General features: G+C 38.4%; 6 protein-coding genes across 14 annotated transcripts; 4 read left to right on the forward strand and 2 right to left on the reverse strand.

Moving 5' to 3' along the window:
• The first annotated feature begins 177 nt into the window (after nt 1-177).
• AT1G63430 (Leucine-rich repeat protein kinase family protein) lies at nt 178-4,561 on the forward strand. 3 transcript variants are annotated; one of them, NM_001334093.1, is made up of 14 exons: nt 224-327; nt 492-706; nt 1,046-1,184; nt 1,321-1,392; nt 1,478-1,621; nt 1,721-1,861; nt 1,959-2,075; nt 2,156-2,220; nt 2,303-2,560; nt 2,652-2,857; nt 2,966-3,098; nt 3,189-3,346; nt 3,447-3,662; nt 3,917-4,499. In NM_001334093.1, the coding sequence occupies exons 2-14, from the start codon at nt 625-627 to the stop codon at nt 4,178-4,180; spliced, it is 1,995 nt and encodes a 664-aa protein (NP_001321232.1). In that variant the 5' UTR covers nt 224-327; nt 492-624; the 3' UTR covers nt 4,181-4,499. The 3 variants fall into 3 exon arrangements, with proteins under 3 accessions (NP_176532.2, NP_001321232.1, NP_001185301.1); NM_105022.3 differs by having other exon boundaries at nt 178-706; NM_001198372.1 differs by having other exon boundaries at nt 226-706; nt 3,845-4,561.
• A 737-nt stretch (nt 4,562-5,298) lies between these two features.
• On the forward strand, nt 5,299-8,955 carry HMA5 (heavy metal atpase 5). The gene is made up of 6 exons (NM_105023.2): nt 5,299-5,686; nt 5,786-7,189; nt 7,278-7,532; nt 7,662-7,784; nt 7,855-8,334; nt 8,416-8,955. The coding sequence occupies exons 1-6, from the start codon at nt 5,384-5,386 to the stop codon at nt 8,836-8,838; spliced, it is 2,988 nt and encodes a 995-aa protein (NP_176533.1). The 5' UTR covers nt 5,299-5,383; the 3' UTR covers nt 8,839-8,955.
• Nucleotides 8,956-8,968: 13 nt separating this feature from the next.
• RHS8 (root hair specific 8) lies at nt 8,969-12,298 on the forward strand. The gene has a single exon (NM_105024.4). It carries the CDS (start codon nt 10,252-10,254, stop codon nt 12,244-12,246), a length of 1,995 nt encoding a protein of 664 aa, NP_176534.2. The 5' UTR covers nt 8,969-10,251; the 3' UTR covers nt 12,247-12,298.
• Nucleotides 12,299-12,674: 376 nt separating this feature from the next.
• On the forward strand, nt 12,675-14,196 carry GPX8 (glutathione peroxidase 8). Its single transcript, NM_105025.4, has 6 exons — nt 12,675-12,891; nt 13,273-13,349; nt 13,438-13,499; nt 13,571-13,689; nt 13,780-13,947; nt 14,023-14,196. The coding sequence occupies exons 1-6, from the start codon at nt 12,847-12,849 to the stop codon at nt 14,053-14,055; spliced, it is 504 nt and encodes a 167-aa protein (NP_564813.1). The 5' UTR covers nt 12,675-12,846; the 3' UTR covers nt 14,056-14,196.
• AT1G63470 (AT hook motif DNA-binding family protein) lies at nt 14,195-16,971 on the reverse strand. The gene is made up of 5 exons (NM_105026.4): nt 16,097-16,971; nt 15,488-15,555; nt 15,276-15,407; nt 15,030-15,188; nt 14,195-14,841 (listed from the first exon to the last, which is right to left on the reverse strand). The coding sequence occupies exons 1-5, from the start codon at nt 16,590-16,592 to the stop codon at nt 14,560-14,562; spliced, it is 1,137 nt and encodes a 378-aa protein (NP_176536.2). The 5' UTR covers nt 16,593-16,971; the 3' UTR covers nt 14,195-14,559.
• A 314-nt stretch (nt 16,972-17,285) lies between these two features.
• Nucleotides 17,286-19,962, reverse strand: AT1G63480 (AT hook motif DNA-binding family protein). 7 transcript variants are annotated; one of them, NM_001334097.1, is made up of 7 exons: nt 19,738-19,950; nt 19,576-19,637; nt 18,970-19,403; nt 18,495-18,562; nt 18,278-18,409; nt 18,037-18,195; nt 17,286-17,882 (listed from the first exon to the last, which is right to left on the reverse strand). In NM_001334097.1, exons 3-7 carry the CDS (start codon nt 19,394-19,396, stop codon nt 17,601-17,603), a joined length of 1,068 nt encoding a protein of 355 aa, NP_001322500.1. In that variant the 5' UTR covers nt 19,397-19,403; nt 19,576-19,637; nt 19,738-19,950; the 3' UTR covers nt 17,286-17,600. The 7 variants fall into 7 exon arrangements, with proteins under 7 accessions (NP_001322500.1, NP_001322499.1, NP_001322503.1 ...); NM_001334098.1 differs by having other exon boundaries at nt 18,970-19,398; nt 19,738-19,927; NM_001334094.1 differs by having other exon boundaries at nt 18,970-19,637; nt 19,738-19,962.

Here is a 19,962-nt window from a genome sequence, read left to right on the forward strand (position 1 = left end):
GAAAATCGATCTAAAAACTAAACAAACATTCATGTAAAAAAAACATCCATAATTCAGAATATTTAAAAACAACTCAGAGTCACATAAAGTTGCCCAAAGTAAAAGAAATAAAAAGATAAAGAGGATGAGAACATTCTTCCTTTCTGTGATATTTTTTATTTAAATTGTATATTTTCATAGCTATTTTTATTCTATAAAAAAATTAAAGCTCATTTTTCCCCTCCAACAAGGAAAAACAAAAACCTGTCTTTGAATCCAAGTCTCTCTCTCTCTCTCTTTCTCGCCACACTTCATCATCTCTGCTACTTTTTTTTTGTTCTCGTCTCAGTGAGTTTTCTTTGATAGGTTTATTGCTAAATCAATCAAATAATCTTGTCCAGTTTCACTTCTCTTTTACCATTTCCTTGTTCCATTCTTCAGCTTCTCTCTCTCTCGCTCTTTACTTTACTAAACTTGGTCTCTTCTTGAGCTTATACATCTCATTTCTGCAGAGAGTACTTGTCAAAGAAAGTTGTCGTCTTTCTCCAGATTCTTCTTGAGCTTATACTGTTGATCATCCGTGAAAGAATCTAGGTTCCGCTTCTTTTTTAATGAGCCGAATTTGAAGGAATCTTTCAACAGACGATGAGATCGAAGTATTTTTGTTCGTTAGCTCTTGTTCTTGGTCTCTTCTTCGTTTCTTGTGATGGGTTTGCCTCTAATGAAGGTAAAACTATTTGTTAATCTCTTTGTTTTGTGTTACTTTTCTTAAACCCAGATCTCAGATTTCAATTGTTTTCTCGCTTGTGTTAGGTTTACTAAGAAAATGCTAGATAAAGCTCATACCTTTTTAGATTCTTCAGTCTCCATGAATCTCTCTGTGAACAACTTTCTAACTTAACTTGAACAGAGTTGGGATTAGTGTAGAATCTTAATCAACCTGAAAAAGTTTTATCTTTTTAATGGATAAGATCAGAAGAATCTGTGAAGTTAAAGCTTTTAATTCAAGGTCTGATCATATAAATCATCTAATAGATTTATGGATCTTCTGCTCTGTTTTTGTTAGTTCAAGCACTTAGAAGATTCAAGGAAGCTATCTATGAGGACCCTTTGCTAGTTATGTCTAATTGGAATGACCCCAATTCAGATCCTTGTGATTGGACCGGCATTTATTGCTCTCCATCTAAAGATCATGTTATCAAGATGTAAGAATCTTTCATCTTTTCTTCTTTCTCTTGCGTTTACTTATTCTTGTATAGTATCTGCAGAATCAGTTGTTTATGAGTGGTTTAGGATGAAGTTGGCTTGAGCTTATAGCTTGTGGATCTTCTTTTCGTGCAGAAATATATCCGCTTCATCGATAAAAGGGTTTCTTGCGCCGGAATTGGGTCAAATAACGTACCTGCAGGAACTGTACGGTTTCATCTCTTTCACAAATATGTAGTTTGATGCATTGAGTTTGATGCATCTCATTAACATCATTAAAATGCTTCTGTAGAATCCTACATGGGAACATTCTAATAGGGACAATACCTAAGGAGATAGGAAACTTAAAGAATCTCAAAATCTTGGACTTGGGAAACAATCATCTTATGGGACCGATCCCTGCAGAGATCGGGAGTTTGTCCGGCATCATGATAATGTAATAAAGATTCATCTTTTTCGCAGTCAAAGTGATGCTTTCATATCTTATTAACAGATGAGTTGTTGAGACGACAGTTTTTCTTTTCACATTTTACAGCAACCTTCAGTCCAATGGTTTGACTGGAAAGTTGCCTGCAGAGCTCGGTAACTTGAAGTACCTTAGAGAACTTCATATTGACAGGAATAGGCTTCAAGGAAGTCTTCTTGTTGCTGGAGCATCGGGCTATCAGTCGAAAGTGTAAGTTTAATAGCTCAAGAAGCCAAAAATGAAACACTATGTGACTTCTGTCTATGATGGCAATGTTAATCGGGTTTTGTTTATTCAATTTATTTAGGTATTCTTCAAATTCAAGTGCAAACATCGCTGGTTTGTGCAAATCTTTAAAAGTAGCTGACTTTTCATACAACTTTTTCGTGGGAAATATTCCAAAATGTTTAGAAAACCTTCCAAGGTATTCTATCATCTATGCTGTCTTTTGGAACTCTCTAAGTCTTCAATTTAGTCTTAGAAATGCTCTTTTGTGGTCACTAGGACGAGCTTTCAAGGGAACTGCATGCAAAACAAGGATCTTAAGCATAGATCTTCTTCCCAATGCGGTGTGTAAGATAGAATAATTTTCACTTTATCGACATACATGTTCAATTAGTCTTGGTTTTCTGAATGTTATCCCTGTTGCAGCTAATGCACAACTGGTCAAAACTCATGGAAGCCCGAGCGCTGCTCCTAAGCACCAATCAGCTCAAATGGTGGCTAAGCACCATAGAGCATCAAAACCTAAATGGCTTCTAGCTCTTGAGATAGTCACAGGGTCAATGGTTGGTTTGCTCCTTCTGGTTGCACTTTTCTCTGCAGTTCACCGCTGGAACAATAGATCAACTCTCATCATTCCTTGGAAGAAATCTTCAAGTGAAAAGGAAAAGTTCACAGTCTACGTAGGTTAGAATCTTTCCTAATTCTTTACCTTCCAATGTAGAATCCATGGAGCAAAGAACTAAAAAAACGTGGCATGTTTTTATTTTAACTACAGATTCTGAAATGCTGAAGGATGTTTCGAGATTAACAAGACAAGAGCTCGAAGTGGCGTGTGAAGACTTTAGCAACATCATTGGTTTATCAGCAGATAGTCAGATCTATAAAGGAACGCTGAAAGGTGGGTCTGAGATTGCGGTGATCTCTCTTTGTGTAAAGGAAGAAGATTGGACTGGATATCTTGAGCTCTATTTCCAGAGAGAGGTAGCTTCCTCTCATGTTATCATCATCACCAAGCCACTTGGATTGAACAATCTTTAAACATATCCTCCTTTTTTCTGAGATTTTAAATCCATCTCCTCACTGTTTCAGGTTGCAGATTTGGCTAGATTAAACCACGAGAACACAGCGAAATTACTTGGATATTGCAAAGAGATCTCACCATTTACAAGAATGCTTGTTTTTGAGTATGCATCAAACGGAACACTATATGAGCACCTTCACTGTAAATAGTCTAACTTACCTCAGAGCTTTGTTGCATCATCCTGTATTGTTTTAGCTAGATAACATTTTTATGTGAAATATTTTGATGCAGACGGGGAAGCGGCGTTAGTATCGTGGGCAAGACGGATGAAGATTGTTATAGGCATCGCACGTGGTCTCAAGTACCTTCATATGGAACTTGATCCTCCGTTTACAATCTCTGAGCTGAGCTCAAACGCAATTTATCTCACAGAAGATTTTACTCCCAAGGTAAAGTAAAGTGAGACCTGCTTGTTATCTGAGTAATACAATTAGCTAAGCTAAGCTTTATGTTCACATTCTTTCTTTTTTCTGACTTTCTCTGATGCAGCTGGTTGATTTCGAATGCTGGAAGACAATTCTTGCAAGATCAGAAAAGAATTTGAGAAATATTAGTAGCCAGGGTTCGATATGTGTACTCCCAAACGGAATGGAGAGCCGATATCTTGATGTGTCGGGTAATATCTATGCATTCGGGATTCTTTTGCTGGAAATTGTCAGTGGAAGACCTCCTTATTGCAAAGACAAAGGATTCTTAATTGAATGGGTAAGACAAAAACAACTCAGTTTCTCTAAACACTTGAAACTGAGTTACTTCCTCCTCCTCTTTTTTCACCATTTATATCAAAAACTTTGTTACTGTTAGCCTAGTAGGAATGGAGTCGTCTGTTCAGGGAGAGACGAGTTTTCGTCTGGATGTGGAAGTCTTGACCTTGTTCACATGTTTAGTTATATCGCACCTCAAATGTGGTTTTTGTGGCAAAAGTTTTGAATTTGAAACGTATCTATTGCATTTTGCAGGCAAAGGAGTTCCTTGAAGCACCAGAGGCAATGTCGGGATTGGTGGATCCAGAGCTGAAACATTTTAACCAAGAAGATCTTGAGACGGTATGCGAAGTGGCTAGCCAATGCTTGAACCGGGACCCAACCAACAACAACAACAATCACAACAAGCCCTCAGTGCAAGAGCTATGCGAGACATTGGAGAGCAGAATCAGTCTGTCTATTTCAGCGGAGCTTAGATCATCTTCTTTGGCTTGGGCCGAGCTGGCGCTTGACTCGTGATGAGAATGATGAAAGGAAAGAAAACGAGTGTTGAATGATGCAATGCTAACTAACTAAAAACCAAACTCTCAACTCTGTAAATCAATCGACTGATTACAACATTTGATATTGTTTTTTTTTGCTCTGATCTTGACGAGTGTGTCTGTGTTCTTGATTAGTTTTGAGTTTTGGGTGGTTCAAAGTGTTTGTAAATGAAGAGATGAACATAGTTTCTGAAAGATTTTCTCTATTATTTGAAAATCTATGAGAGGTTGAAGAATGTTAATGTAGTGTGTTTGGATCTAACCTTTAATCTTATATTATATAGAGCATTGTATCTATTGTTTGACATGATTAGTCTCATTGGAAAAAGCTTCAAGGCAATCAATTTGAGATCAATATCAGTCTCAGACAAGTGTTTGCGGACCAAGAAGAAGAAGAAACGTAGTTGAAGTTCATAAATCATAATGCATGGATCAACTTAATAAAAGGCCCACATTTAGCCTCGTATCAGTCTAAATGGGCCACACAAGTCAATAGGCCCATTTATCAATGCTTTGACTGTTTTCAATCTTCAATTTTGGTATGACTTCTTCTTACGAGGTTGAGTGCCATAAAAGATTAGACAGACACGTAAAATAGATTCCATTTTACCTTTAGTTAAAACAGATATGGATTAGCCAAGTTTCGTTAGTATATTGTCATATTATTTTATTGAAACAGAAAAAAACAAGTAAAGATTACTTAATCATTCTTAATCAGGCCTGTTCTTAATTATCAAAAAAAAAAAAAGATTACTTCATCATGTCGTAATAATATCACTAATCAATCCTTTTTTTTTTGTCATCACTAATCAATCCATTTTTTTAGCGAACCTTAAAGTCAAAGGTGTTGTTACTTTGGACGATTAAATTTGAATTATATAATTTAAAAGAAAATTGGAATTTAATCTGTTGAGGTTGAAATTCTCTCTTTTTATATATGGCGGTTGAAATTTAAAAGTAAAGTATTGTTTGGTAGGGCCCTATAGTTTAAACATTTACAAATCGGCCCACACATTTTTGTCATTTTAGATGTCGTAAACCGCTTTCCCTCGTCTTCGTTCCAATTTAAAAAGCAAAACAATTTCAAAAAGTCTCATCATTTCCCATAAACCTAAAAGCTTTTTAAAAACTCAAATTCGATACGAGAAGAACAAGATTCGCGCACAAGACGATCGATTACATGGCGACGAAGCTTTTGTCGCTTACATGCATAAGGAAAGAGAGATTCAGCGAGCGTTACCCTCTGGTGCGGAAGCACCTTACCAGGTCTCGCGACGGCGGCGGAGGATCATCGTCGGAGACGGCGGCTTTTGAGATCGATGATCCGATTTCCAGGGCGGTTTTTCAAGTGTTAGGAATGACTTGCTCTGCTTGCGCTGGATCTGTTGAAAAGGCTATCAAGCGTCTCCCTGGAATTCACGATGCTGTCATCGATGCTCTGAATAATCGTGCTCAGATTCTGTTTTACCCTAACTCTGTCGATGTAAGCTATGATATTCTCTCGAATCTCGGTTGAATTGTTTCTGAGAAGACTTGATTTGGGATTTAGGTTTTCTTTTTCTGTGTAATTGTGGATTTATAGGTGGAGACAATTCGTGAGACTATTGAGGATGCTGGATTTGAAGCATCGTTGATCGAAAATGAAGCGAATGAGAGGTCGAGACAAGTTTGTAGAATAAGAATTAATGGTATGACTTGTACTTCGTGTTCTTCAACAATCGAAAGAGTTTTGCAATCGGTTAATGGTGTACAAAGAGCACATGTGGCTTTAGCAATTGAAGAAGCTGAGATTCATTATGATCCTAGACTCTCGAGCTATGATAGACTATTGGAGGAGATAGAAAATGCTGGTTTTGAAGCTGTGCTTATAAGTACAGGCGAGGATGTGAGCAAGATTGATTTGAAGATTGATGGTGAGCTTACTGATGAATCCATGAAGGTTATTGAAAGGTCGCTTGAAGCACTTCCTGGTGTTCAAAGTGTTGAGATCAGCCATGGAACTGATAAGATATCTGTATTGTACAAACCTGATGTGACGGGGCCGAGGAATTTCATTCAGGTGATTGAGTCTACTGTCTTTGGTCATAGTGGTCACATCAAGGCAACAATATTCTCAGAGGGAGGGGTAGGCAGAGAATCTCAAAAGCAAGGGGAGATTAAGCAGTATTATAAGTCGTTTCTCTGGAGTTTGGTTTTTACAGTACCGGTGTTTTTGACAGCCATGGTCTTTATGTATATCCCTGGAATTAAAGATTTGCTCATGTTTAAGGTCATCAATATGCTCACCGTTGGAGAAATCATAAGGTGTGTTTTGGCTACTCCTGTCCAGTTTGTCATTGGTTGGAGATTTTATACTGGCTCTTACAAGGCTTTACGCCGAGGATCGGCTAATATGGATGTTCTGATTGCTCTGGGGACAAATGCAGCTTATTTCTATTCATTATACACAGTGTTGAGAGCTGCAACATCTCCTGATTTCAAGGGAGTAGATTTCTTTGAGACTAGTGCCATGCTCATTTCCTTTATCATACTAGGAAAATATTTGGAGGTTATGGCTAAAGGAAAAACATCTCAAGCGATCGCAAAGCTTATGAACTTGGCACCCGACACTGCGATATTGTTGAGTTTGGACAAGGAAGGGAATGTGACTGGTGAAGAGGAGATTGATGGTCGATTGATACAGAAGAATGACGTGATCAAAATTGTTCCTGGTGCTAAAGTAGCTTCAGATGGTTATGTCATATGGGGACAAAGTCATGTGAATGAAAGTATGATCACTGGAGAGGCTAGGCCAGTGGCAAAGAGAAAGGGTGATACAGTTATAGGAGGCACTTTGAACGAGAATGGTGTTCTGCATGTTAAGGTTACAAGGGTTGGTTCAGAGAGTGCTCTTGCTCAGATTGTTCGACTTGTTGAGTCCGCACAACTGGCCAAAGCTCCAGTACAGAAGTTGGCTGATCGGATTTCCAAGTTCTTTGTTCCTCTTGTGAGTAATCTGACCAGTTGATAAACAAATTATTTAGTCTTTTAGAGGCACAACTATTTTTTAAACTCACTGGATTATAATGTTGAAGGTAATTTTCCTCTCGTTCTCAACTTGGCTTGCCTGGTTCTTAGCTGGGAAACTGCATTGGTACCCTGAATCCTGGATACCTTCTTCGATGGATAGCTTTGAGCTAGCTCTTCAGTTCGGGATCTCTGTCATGGTCATAGCTTGTCCATGTGCTCTTGGGCTGGCTACTCCAACTGCTGTTATGGTTGGTACTGGGGTTGGTGCATCCCAAGGTGTGCTGATAAAGGGTGGCCAAGCCCTAGAAAGAGCACACAAGGTTAGTTTAGTGTGCAGTAACTTGGTCTATGGCTTTGTAAACTTACTATACTGTATATACTTTACTCAGGTTCTCTGGATCATTTCTTTTCTGAAATGGTGAAACCTGACAGTTTCAATGACGGTGTAGGTAAATTGCATTGTCTTTGACAAGACAGGAACTCTCACGATGGGGAAGCCCGTTGTTGTGAAAACAAAGCTCCTGAAAAACATGGTACTTCGAGAGTTCTATGAACTTGTTGCTGCAACTGAGGTAAACTTTTGGAAACTCCTGGCCTACATCAAAAGTAATATTACTATGTTGATGCTATTTTGTTTATCAGGTAAACAGTGAGCATCCGTTAGCAAAGGCCATTGTCGAGTACGCGAAGAAATTCAGAGACGACGAAGAGAACCCTGCCTGGCCAGAAGCCTGTGATTTTGTGTCCATCACTGGAAAGGGAGTGAAAGCCACCGTTAAAGGTAGAGAGATTATGGTGGGGAACAAGAATCTGATGAATGATCATAAAGTTATTATTCCAGATGATGCTGAAGAGTTGCTAGCTGACTCTGAAGATATGGCCCAGACCGGAATTCTTGTCTCCATAAACAGTGAACTGATTGGAGTTTTGTCTGTTTCGGATCCTCTAAAACCGAGTGCTCGAGAAGCCATCTCCATTCTAAAATCCATGAATATCAAAAGCATCATGGTAACTGGTGACAACTGGGGAACAGCAAACTCAATTGCTAGAGAAGTCGGTATCGACTCTGTTATCGCAGAAGCTAAACCTGAGCAAAAAGCAGAGAAAGTCAAGGAATTACAGGTACTTGAGTAAAAGCTCCACACTAAATGTTAAAAAGTTCACATATATGGAATTGATAAAAGCAATGAATATATATTGCAGGCTGCGGGACATGTTGTGGCAATGGTAGGTGACGGAATCAATGACTCACCGGCTCTCGTGGCAGCGGATGTAGGTATGGCGATAGGTGCAGGAACAGACATTGCTATAGAAGCAGCGGATATAGTTCTGATGAAAAGCAACTTAGAAGATGTGATCACAGCCATTGATCTTTCAAGGAAAACGTTCTCAAGAATCCGTCTCAACTACGTATGGGCTCTCGGGTATAACCTCATGGGGATACCGATCGCTGCGGGAGTGCTTTTCCCAGGGACACGTTTCAGGTTGCCTCCATGGATTGCAGGTGCTGCAATGGCTGCTTCTTCTGTTAGTGTTGTGTGTTGCTCTCTCTTGCTTAAGAACTACAAGCGACCTAAGAAGCTTGATCATCTGGAGATTCGGGAGATTCAGGTGGAGCGAGTTTAAAAAATTGAACTAAACCGAGTACCGGTTATTGAATTTGATGAACCAATAAACAAACCGTACAGTAAGTTTCCACTCCTTATCTAGAATTTAAGTCCATGAACTAATAATTGATTTACTTTGCCTCCATATTTTCGTTGCTTCCCTTTTTCCTATTTGGAAAAGGAAAATATTTGCCTTATTATAAGACAAGAGCAGAGAGGACACAAATAAAGATAAGAAGATTAGGATTATACTTTGAAACGTGATAATGAGAACTAGACATGGCAGCAAAAGGACAAAGATAGAGAAGGAGTCTCGAGTAAGTCAAGTAACGTCGGAGACAAGAAGAGATTGCCTGTGAAGTCCGTAGCTAAGTTTCTCGTTGTATCCAAGTTATTGGCAACAATTATCCGCAGTCGATATTTCATTAGATCGTTTCCCTTTAGGTCTTCGCTTCAGCCACATATACTCTTTGCATTCAAATATTTAGATAACCAAAACGGACGCCAGATTTGTAACTTCTTCACGTATTCCTCGACATCAACCAAGAATCTACCGTATTATTTATCTCTTAGTGCGACATGCTCAATCCCGAGTCCGTATTGCCGCAGGATCAATAATGTTCCTTATTACGTTAATGGTTTGATAAGTCTTGGATGTGGACGAGAACAATTTATATGCAACCCTAGCACAAGTAAGTACATACCTTTACCCAAAGTGAAATCAAGAAAAAAGATTATCCAAAACTTTTTCGGGTATGATCCAGTCAATGGTGAGTATAAATTAAGTATTGTGCATGTCGGAAAAAGTGAATGATTACTGGGATGGTCCATCTTTTGAACATCAAGTATTCACATTGGGAGGAGTTGATAGATCATGGAGAATGATTGAATGCAATAACAATCTTCTTCATCGTCCCAAAACTAACGGTGAGTGCATCAATGGGACAATGTTGTTGCAAGGAGAAAAGTAAACATTTCTGCTTCGTTTTCTTCTCGTATACTATATGTCAACTTTGTGTTTTATAGATTCCTTTTTTTTCCGGATTGGTTGCATAACCCCTACTTTGAATTATAAATTTAAGTTGACCAAAAAAGGCCAGCTAGATAGATCTTGTGTTATTATGGATATATTCACTCGCATCCAAAGTCAAAGTGAATATTCCACAACCATATATAAGAGAAGTTGTTTTCCAAAATTTTAACTTGGAGGCACGTTAATTTAATTCGTTTTAACTACCAAAACTTGGATTATTAATTTCACTATAAGATTCAATGAATACTAAACTAACAAACATTGCTATATAATATTAACATATGCATCTATTTCTATTATCAGGTTTCCAAATCAAATGATTTAAGTTTGTTACAACAAGACGTGCACACTCATTGATCATTTTACTACAATTATGTGACGACGTGAGTGCATGTCCAGATGTCCCTATCAAAACATCTACAAAAGCTTGTACACAAAAGAGAATCCAAAAAACAACCAAACAAGAAAATGCCTGTCTCCGTCTCAAAGTTGAGACGACCAAGAACGTCCAAAAAGACCGAAACCGGAAATCCCGAAAAAACACTTAAAGATCCTCGTACTTGCTGTAATAACCTTTTTTCGATCTTTTCCGCCAGATCATTTCTTTATCGTGTACCTCTCACGATTCTCTTTCTTTTCTTGATTTATCTTTGGTCCACTTCCACGACCGTTATCTCTGGTAACGTCGTTCATATATGCATCTCTTCGCGGAAGCTCACTGACCTTTATTGCCTCACTGCCGGTTCTCAGCCCGCTTTACGTGCACCAGTCAACAATTTCACTGCGCCGGCTAGTGAAGATGTGGTAACAAGTAAAGAAGAGAAGAATGTTTTTGTTCTTGGTAAAGACGGAGACAAGGGTTTCGCAGAAAATGAAACCTTCGAGGGAGGAAAAGATTCAGACAAATCTACGGTCGGAGAAAACCTCACCATCAATAAGAACGAAACTTTCACAGGAGAAACCTCCGGAGAAAGAGTTTCCATTCTTAATCAAGATGCTAAACCCATCCATGAAAAGAATCTTGATTCCGTTCTTGATCAAGATTCTTTACCCAAAAACGAGATTGATCAAGATTTCATCATTGATTGGGATCCAGAAACTGGCGAAGAACGATACCGATATTTCAAAGCGAAGACCGAAGACGAGGAGACCGGTCTAAAATCTACGGAAGAGTATATTCAAATACAGAGAACTTGGTTATCGATGGGAAACAACCGCAAAAAGCCGGGATCTTGCGAAGGAAAAGGTGTATACGTTTACGATTTACCATCTAAATTCAACAAAGATTTGTTGAGGGAATGCTCCGATATGGTTCCATGGGCTGATTTTTGCAACTACTTCAAGAACGATGCGTTTGGTGAACTGATGGAGAGTATGGGTAAAGGCTGGTTCAGAACGCATCAGTATTCACTTGAGCCGATATTTCACTCTAGAATTTTGAAGCATCCATGTAGGGTTCATAACGAGACTCAAGCGAAGCTCTTCTATGTGCCTTTCTATGGCGGTATGGATGTTTTGAGATGGCATTTCAAGAACGTTTCAAGCGATGTGAAAGATGTTTTGCCGATTGAGATTGTTAAATGGCTCGGATCGAAGAAATCATGGAGGAAAAACTCCGGAAAAGATCATGTTTTTGTTCTCGGAAAGATCTCTTGGGATTTTAGGAGGGTTGATAAGTATTCTTGGGGCTCAAGCTTACTTGAGATGCAAGAAATGAAAAACCCTACAAAGCTTCTCATCGAACGTAATCCATGGGAAGTCAACGACATCGCGATACCTCATCCCACATACTTCCACCCGAAAACTGACACCGATATCGCCATATGGCAAAACAAAATACTTGGGAAACCTCGTCGGAGCCTAATTAGCTTCGCTGGTGCAGCAAGACCCGGTAACCCTGAGAGCATCCGGTCAATATTGATTGACCAATGCAGATCGTCTCCAAACCAATGCCGGTTTTTGAATTGTACCGATGGAGGCTGCGATAAATCGGAATCGGTTATCGAGCTTTTCCGAGATTCGGAGTTCTGCCTTCAACCGCCTGGAGACAGTCCAACAAGGAAATCGATTTTCGATTCCCTCATATTAGGTTGTATTCCGGTGATATTTGATCCGTACAGCGCGTATTACCAGTACACGTGGCATTTACCGGAGGATCACCGGAGATATTCGGTGTATATAAACAAAGAAGATGTGAAGTTGAAGAGAGTGAATGTGATTGAGAAGTTAATGTCAAAGACTCTAAGGGAAAGAGAGGACATGAGGAGTTACATTGTTCATGAGCTTTTGCCTGGTTTGGTCTATGGAGATTCTAATGCTAAGTTTGAGAGATTTCGAGATGCTTTCGATATTACTATGGATAGTTTATTCAAGAAGATTGCAAAAACTGTATAACTTTCGTTTTTCGTTTGATTTTAATTGTCAAATTTTCAAATGTAGTTCGTTTATTTGAATATTTTTAAAAATCTCAAAAGATGATTGCCAAAATGTTTAGAAATGCCTTATTTGTATAAGGTGGTGCAGTGGTGGTGCCATGTGACTTAGGATAAATTATAAAATAGCATATCTAGAGAAAAGGCCTTATGATTGTATAGGTTTCTAGTTTGACGTACGTTGAAAAAAATCAGTAATAAAATATAGCAAATTGTTTTCATGATATGATTTTTATTCTTTAATTAATTTTACTATAAAGAAATTTGCTAAAATTTTATAAACGCTTATGTGAGTGAATATGTTGATAAATGATTATTTTGATGAGTACTTAAAGCTATCATCATTTTATAGTTTTTGGAGGTTTTGCCAAAAACTAAAGGATTCTGAAAATATATCAAAAGTGGCCCAATAGAAGCCCATTAAGACCAGTTAAAACAGAGAAACGACTCTATATCGAACGTCACGCGCATTACTCGCGCGTGTGACCAAGTCCCTTTCTCTTGCTTCAGCTTCTTTCTTTCCTTCCTCGTTGACTGCTTCTTCTGCATTTCCCAGTGAGAAATGGCGACGAAGGAACCAGAATCTGTTTACGAGTTAAGCATCGAGGTGAATACATTTCTCTAACTTGAGTCATCGATTCAATAACTCTCTCTGTCTCTGATAACTTGAATGTGAGATCTTTTGTTAAAAGGAAGCACCTTTGATATAAGGGTTCTAAGAATGTGAAGAGTTTTTACTTTAAGGTGTCTTGTAGGCTTTTCCGGATGAAAAGGAATGTCAAATTTTTATATTGTCTGAAGGAACGATTTGTCTTCTGTTGTATCCCGATGTTTAGTTTAGGATTGCTTTTCTCAGTAGAATCAATCAGATCATGATGGATCATGTTTCTTTCTTCTGTTGATTGGTCTCTCACAGATTGTTTTCTATGATCTTTGATTGATTTCTTGTGTTGGCCTCTGAGTCTTTATCTTGTTCTTCCTGTAACAGGATGCAAAAGGGAACAACTTAGCACTCAGTCAATACAAAGACAAAGTTCTTTTAATTGTCAATGTTGCTTCCAAATGGTTAGTTTATTAGACATTCTATTAAGCTTCTTTCGTTTGTAACTTTCTCGTCTTGTCTTGTTTATTATATACTCTATGATGGTCTCAGTGGGATGACAAACTCAAACTACACTGAATTGAATGAGCTTTACAACAGGTATAAAGATAAAGGTAAAGTAGTGATTTCAACAAATTTCTAAGTCCACGTTATTAGCTTCCTCATTGATGTTGTTCTGTTGCAGGTCTGGAGATTCTAGCATTTCCTTGTAACCAGTTTGGTGACGAGGAACCGGGAACTAATGACCAAATTACTGACTTTGTTTGTACTCGCTTCAAATCTGAATTCCCCATTTTCAACAAGGTACTATAGTTCACTCGATGAGTTCACTACAATTCTCTATGATTGTCCTGAAGTTCTTAAAACATTCGTATATGTCCAATTTTGTATTAGATTGAAGTAAACGGAGAGAATGCTTCTCCTCTGTATAAGTTCCTGAAGAAAGGCAAATGGGGAATCTTCGGCGATGACATTCAATGGAACTTTGCTAAGTTTCTTGTTGACAAAAACGGTCAAGCTGTACAACGTTATTATCCAACTACTTCCCCTCTTACACTTGAGGTAAAGCAACTATCTCTCATTCACTCTCTCTCAGACACTATCTCTGCTAACTTTCTTGTCTCAATTTTTCTGCAGCATGACATAAAGAATCTTCTGAATATCTCCTGAATGATGAAGCTTTGTTGCTGAATCGTATTGTATTTGATTATGAACCTCTCTCATTCAATAAAGAGCCATGACATTGACTTGGATTGATTAGTTCTGTTTGAGAGCCAAATCGGTTATTTAGATAAACCAGCATTATTATCTCAGGCTGATCAACTTGGATAGATTACTTCATTTCTAAAACCAAACACTCAAAACCAAAACCGAATTGAACACAGATATTGAAGAAACCAAAGGAAGCTTTAATGAGTGATATAAAAGAGTTACAATCTCGTTGAGTAGCCTGAAAGTGGGGTGGTTCTGTTACATTGAGAATGTTACAATAAGGAACTGAGAGTTCTGGTCTCAATCCTGAAATGTCTGGTTTTAACATTCCCAGAGAGAAATCTACAACAACAAAGATATGTACAGCACTCACATAATGTATGCTGCTGCTGCTGCTTCCAAGACTAAAGGGTAGTAGTCGGAGTAAATAGGAAGAAAGACTAATAATGTTTTTGTTTTGAATCACCCGCGAGTCAAGTCAATATCAGTGAGTGGGTTTCTGCTAGAGTCAAGTGATCTGCCTGAGCCTGAGCCTGAAACGGGCCATCCGCTCATTCCCTGAGCTGGGAAGTTCTGTGGCGTATGCTGACCCGTCGATGCTGCAGCTTCTGGTGCACTACCAGGTGTGGTCTCCATTTCGCTATTGGTCGGCTCTTGCTTAGGTTTTATTTCTTGTTTGATGGTCTTGTTATTGTTATTATTAGACTTTGCACTTGCTCCGTACACGAAACTACAAGCCACCACCTTCAAAATAACAACCAACAAAAAAATTTAGTTTAAGAGTCACATTACATATAAACAAATCCAAACAAAATTTCTCAAACCGTACCAGAACCGTATTTTGAACTTTTGTATTCCAGGTAGCACAAATGTTATACCAAACAATTACAACCAAAACAAAACTTAATGGAGCCAAACCAATTTTGAAATACCTGAACGAGGCTGGCTGCGATAAGCATTCCAATTCCACCGCCGATAACATGACCTTCAGGACCAGAAAGAGAGACACTCAAACCGCCTGTTCGACTTTTGGATCCACCTTCTTCATTCACCAGATAAGATCCACCTAAACTTAGAATCTCAAAACGTCCCTAAAGAACACAAAGAAGGGATAAAGAATCTTTAGTTCTCCACGGTTTGGTTCTTTTTTGGATTAACTGAATGAACGATTTTGAAACCTCAAATGTTAAGGAAGGCGTTGTTGAAGCGGGTTCACGCAGAGTGACTGAAGAAACCGTTCCAGTGCCTGACATTATACAAAGAGCCCGAGGTCTTTTTTGTGAAAAAGACAAAACTTTCGAAACAATATCCTGCAAGAAAAATAAAAGGAAATTGAAACAATGAAAAGCTGCATAACTCATTAAGATTGATAGGAGTTTTTAGAGATTACTTCTCCTGATCCAACACTGATCACATGAGGTGCAAAAGCAAGTCCAGCTGATGTATTCATCCACTCACCTAAGGTAATTAACAGAGTTAAATGACCATTTACTTATCTCAACACAAATGGATCAGTCAAATTACTCTCATAGTTAATACCTAACAACCGATGTTGAGTAGCAGTAACAACAGAGCCAAATCAATACTAATTTGACCATAAAATCATTAAGCTTCTAGCAACCAAAATCTACCTAATCATAAGACCCCAGCTCGTGTTCTTCACAATGTACATAGAAGAAAGTTGTGCCAAAGCTTACAAATTGTGTCCATAAATCAAGAAGTCAAATATCGAGTTGACTACCACATTCTAATGACCAATTACTCATCTCAACTGGCATTGTACCCACACATGGATCAGTCAATTTAATACCTAACAATCAATGTTGAGTAACAGTAACAGTAAGGCTAAAGCAACAAAAACCTAAAATAACCATAGAATCATACATAGCTTCTACCATTCAAACTTTCATCTAATCATAAGATCCTTCAAGGGTTAGCCAACAGAGCTAAAACAACAACTTAACTTAATCAAGTACACAGAAAAAACTTGAGATCTCACCAAGATTAGCCAAGCGTTGCTTCCTTCCAGTTCCGGGAGGTCGACCTCTGGCTCTTTTAGGTGCATTAGGATCAGACATTGAAGAAGAGTCCTTAGACTTTTTACTAACACAAGGCATTGGAGAAAGCCCCAATGAAACTTGTCCATCAGGAACATACTTTCTTGGCCTTCCACGTTTCTTCTTAACCATCGGTTGCTCCGACGGTGGAGGCGGCAGCTGCAGAGTAGGCTGCACCGCAGCAGGAGAAGCCATCCCCATGTGAATGCTGTGTCCGAAATCAGAATGCCTGTGCTCAGCCATGGAGAAAGGAGGTCCTGGATTGCTAGCCTGAGGGTGGTGAATGTTAGGGTTTGACATTGGCCTCATTCCCGGAGGTGGCGGCGGCGCGTGAAGACCACTCGCGACCTGGGAAGGTGTAAGATTGGTAAAAACTCCTCTCTGAAGATAGAACTGAGAATGCGAGCCTGGAAATGCCATAGCTTCTCTCCCATCCATGCATTTAAAACCCTAAATTACAATTCTTTAAGAATCTAAGAGATTTTTTAAAAAAGGAAACTTTTTTGAAGAACAAATTTATCTACCACCCAGAAATCGTAAACCCTAATAACCCAAAGAGTGAAAAGAACAACAATGGCGGCTTTTATATACCCAGTAATCAAAGTCGGGTTATTTTCAGCTGTGAGCTTAAGATCCAAACTGTTTTTATGAAACCTAGAAAAGAAAAAGAAGCTAAATGTTGAGTTCACTTAGAACTCAAAAAGAAAGTAAAATTGCAGATTTGAAATGAAGACAACAAGCAAAAGTAGCTACTACTACTGTTACAGTCTCTCTGGTAGAGAAAGCAAATCTCAGAAAAAAAAAAGGAAAGAAAAAAAAAGAAGAGAAAGGAAGTGAAGACCATTGTTTCTATTTATATACTATTTCTTTAATTAATTTTGTCAAAAAAAAATATTCAATTGGTTTACAAAAAAAATAAATTGGGTTGTTTAAGAATTTTTTTTATTAAAAAGGATATAGACTTTCTTCAATGGTTTATAACAAAATCTAATGTCTCATTAGATTTCTGACTGAAAAAGAAATTTAAGTCAATTTGAGGATATATATTCATTAATATTTAATGCTTTTCATGTATAAATTATGAGCTTGTCATCTTCCTATAAATTAAGGATCCTAAATCTTGTGTGTGTTGAATTACACATTGTCTACCAAATAAGAGGAATCAAGTTTACTAAATATGTTAAAGAACCTGAAAGAAAAATAGTGAACTAGTAAAGAAACCAAGTTCTTGATGACCACAATGAGATCATAAAAGAGTTAAAAAAATCTCCTAAAATAGCATGAAAGTGGGAGGGTTCTGTTACATTAACAATGTTAGAAGGAGCTGAGAGATCTAGTATCAATCCTTAAATGTCTGATTTCAACATTCCCAGAGAGAAATCTACAATAACATATGTACAGCAATCACATTTTGTATGCTGCTGCTTCAAAGACTAATAGTGTATATCATCCACGAGTCAAATCAAAATCAGTGAGTGGGTTTCTGCAAATGTCAAGTGATCTGCCAGAGCCTGAGCCTGAACCGGGCCACCCCCTTATTCCCTGAGAAGAGAAGTTCTGTGGCGTCTGCTGACCCGCAGATGCTGCTGGTTCAGCTGCACTACCCGGTGTGGTCTCCATTTCACTATTGTTGTCCTCTTCATTTGGTTCCTTTTCTTGTCTGATGGTCTTGTTATTGTTATTATGAGTCTTTGCCCTTGCTCCGTATACAAAACTACATGCCACCACCTGAATAACAAACAAGTTTTTCAAACACTACCACATGATATCTTGAAGAGGAAAGAAAGTGACAGCACAAACATATCAAAGGCTAACATTCGTAGTTAGTTTCGCCTCGTTTTAGCTTCACTTTACAACCATTAAGAAGAAGAATTTAATATACCTGAACAAGGTTGGCTGCGATAAGCATGTCAACTCCACCGGCAATAATACTACCATCGGGACGAGAAAGAGAGACACTCAATCCGCCTGTTCGACTTCTGGATCCACCTTCTTCATTCACCAAATAAGATCCACCAAAACTTATAATCTCAAAAGGTCCCTAAGAAACACAGAAAGAGGATTAAATAAGAAATCTTTTCAGGTTTTTCTTTTTCGATTAACTGAATGAACGACTTTGAAACCTCGTATGTTAAGTGACGATCGGTTGAACCGGGTTTGCACAGAGTGACTGAAGAAATGGTTCCAGTGCCTGACATTATACAAAGAGCCCGAGGTCTTTGTTGTGAAAATGACAAAACTTTCGCAGCAATGTCCTGCAAAGAAAAATAAAAGGAAATTGATACAATGAAAAGCTGCATAAATGATCATTAATATATAAAGGAGTTTTGGTCAGTTTACTTCTCCTGCTCCAATGCTGATCACATGAGGTGCAAAAGCAAGTCCAGCTGAAGTATTCATCCACTCACCTAAAGAAATTATCAGAGTCAAGAGTTTGCTATTACTTAAAGTTTGATTAATCACATTATGATGACCAATTACTTAAACATGAATGGATTAGTAAGATTACTCTTTCACAGCTTAAAAACCTAAATCAATAACTTAAATCAAGAAGTCGATTTCGTCCACATCTACTAATAACCAATTACTCCTCTCACCTAGCATTGTACCACACATAGATCCGTCAAACTAATAGCCAACAATCAATATTGAGTATCAGTAACGACAAAGTAACAAAACCTAACTTAACTATAGAATCATTCAAAGCTTCTAGCATCCATAAGATTCAAGCTCATGTCCTTCAAGACTAGCTAACAGAGCTAAAGCAAAAACTTAACTTGACAAAGTACACAGAATAGAAAACTCGAGATCTCACCAAGATTAGCCAAGCGTTGCTTCCTTCCAGTTCCAGGAGGTCGACCTCTGGCCCGTTTAGGTTCATTAGGATCAGACATTGGAGAAGAGTCCCTAGACTTATTACTAACCATCGGTTCTCCATACTTTCTTGGCCGTCCACGTTTCCTCTTAACCATCGGTTCCTCTGGTGGTGGCGGTGGCGGTGGCGGTTGCACATCAGCATCAGAAGCAGAGGAGACCACTCCCATGTGAATGGTGTGTCCAAAATCCGAGAAAGGAGGTCCTGGATTGTTAGCCTGAGGGTGATGAATGTTAGGGTTAGACATTGGCCTCAATCCCGTATGTGGCGGCGGCGCGTGAAGCCCACTCGCGACTTGGGAAGGTGCGAGATTAGTAAAGGCTCCTCTTTGAAGATAGTACTGAGAATGCGAGCCTGGAAATGCCATTGCTTCTCTTCCGTCCATGCATTAAAAACTCCAAAATTACAAGTCTTTAACAGAAATAAGAGATTTTTAAATTGATTAACAAAAAAAGGAAACAAATTTATCTAATCTAATACCCAGAAATCATAAACCCTAATTCCCAAAAGTAGTAAAGAGAACAACAATGGCGGTTTTAAAATTACCCAGTAATCAAAGTCGGGTTATTTATACTGTGAGCTCAAAATCCAATTTGTTCTTATGAACCCTAAAAAAAAAAAGCTAAAATCTGAGTTCACTTATAGAACTCGAAAAAGTACGATTGCAGATTTGAAATTAAGAAAACAGAGGAAAGTAGCTTCTCCTACTGTTACAGTCTTGCAGAGAAAAAAATCAAATCTCCCCCTAAGAGAAAAGCTAGATTTGATTGAGAGAAATCTAGGGTTTCTGAGAAGGAGAACACAATGTATATCAGAGGAGAGACAAAGGAAGAAGACAGATGAGACAATTCAGGGAGAAGAAGAGAAAAAGAGAGAGAGAGAGAGAGAGAGAGAGAGAGAGAGAGAGAGAGAGAGAGAGAGAGAGAGAGAGAG

Source organism: Arabidopsis thaliana, assembly GCF_000001735.4.
Source record: "Arabidopsis thaliana chromosome 1 sequence".
In the NCBI taxonomy this organism is placed as follows: domain Eukaryota; kingdom Viridiplantae; phylum Streptophyta; class Magnoliopsida; order Brassicales; family Brassicaceae; genus Arabidopsis; species Arabidopsis thaliana.

What these genes read in the sequence shown, in the direction of transcription:
- AT1G63430 (NM_001198372.1), top strand. Translation starts at nt 625, where the DNA reads ATGAGATCGAAGTATTTTTGTTCGTTAGCTCTTGTTCTTGGTCTCTTC. An exon ending in TAGATCTTCTTCCCAATGCG is followed by an intron (nt 2,221 to 2,302) that starts GTGTGTAAGATA and finishes TCCCTGTTGCAG; the next exon opens with CTAATGCACAACTGGTCAAA. An exon ending in AGCTCTATTTCCAGAGAGAG is followed by an intron (nt 2,858 to 2,965) that starts GTAGCTTCCTCT and finishes TCACTGTTTCAG; the next exon opens with GTTGCAGATTTGGCTAGATT.
- HMA5 (NM_105023.2), top strand. Translation starts at nt 5,384, where the DNA reads ATGGCGACGAAGCTTTTGTCGCTTACATGCATAAGGAAAGAGAGATTC. An exon ending in CCAAGTTCTTTGTTCCTCTT is followed by an intron (nt 7,190 to 7,277) that starts GTGAGTAATCTG and finishes ATAATGTTGAAG; the next exon opens with GTAATTTTCCTCTCGTTCTC. An exon ending in AACTTGTTGCTGCAACTGAG is followed by an intron (nt 7,785 to 7,854) that starts GTAAACTTTTGG and finishes TTTGTTTATCAG; the next exon opens with GTAAACAGTGAGCATCCGTT.
- RHS8 (NM_105024.4), top strand. Translation starts at nt 10,252, where the DNA reads ATGTCCCTATCAAAACATCTACAAAAGCTTGTACACAAAAGAGAATCC.
- GPX8 (NM_105025.4), top strand. Translation starts at nt 12,847, where the DNA reads ATGGCGACGAAGGAACCAGAATCTGTTTACGAGTTAAGCATCGAG. An exon ending in CAACAGGTATAAAGATAAAG is followed by an intron (nt 13,500 to 13,570) that starts GTAAAGTAGTGA and finishes GTTCTGTTGCAG; the next exon opens with GTCTGGAGATTCTAGCATTT. An exon ending in AATTCCCCATTTTCAACAAG is followed by an intron (nt 13,690 to 13,779) that starts GTACTATAGTTC and finishes ATTTTGTATTAG; the next exon opens with ATTGAAGTAAACGGAGAGAA.
- AT1G63470 (NM_105026.4), bottom strand. Translation starts at nt 16,592, where the DNA reads ATGGATGGGAGAGAAGCTATGGCATTTCCAGGCTCGCATTCTCAGTTC. An exon ending in TCAGTGTTGGATCAGGAGAA is followed by an intron (nt 15,408 to 15,487) that starts GTAATCTCTAAA and finishes TTTTTCTTGCAG; the next exon opens with GATATTGTTTCGAAAGTTTT. An exon ending in TCGCAGCCAGCCTCGTTCAG is followed by an intron (nt 14,842 to 15,029) that starts GTATTTCAAAAT and finishes GTTATTTTGAAG; the next exon opens with GTGGTGGCTTGTAGTTTCGT.
- AT1G63480 (NM_001334094.1), bottom strand. Translation starts at nt 19,414, where the DNA reads ATGGACGGAAGAGAAGCAATGGCATTTCCAGGCTCGCATTCTCAGTAC. An exon ending in GCAACGCTTGGCTAATCTTG is followed by an intron (nt 18,563 to 18,969) that starts GTGAGATCTCGA and finishes TAATTTCTTTAG; the next exon opens with GTGAGTGGATGAATACTTCA. An exon ending in TCGCAGCCAACCTTGTTCAG is followed by an intron (nt 17,883 to 18,036) that starts GTATATTAAATT and finishes TTTGTTATTCAG; the next exon opens with GTGGTGGCATGTAGTTTTGT.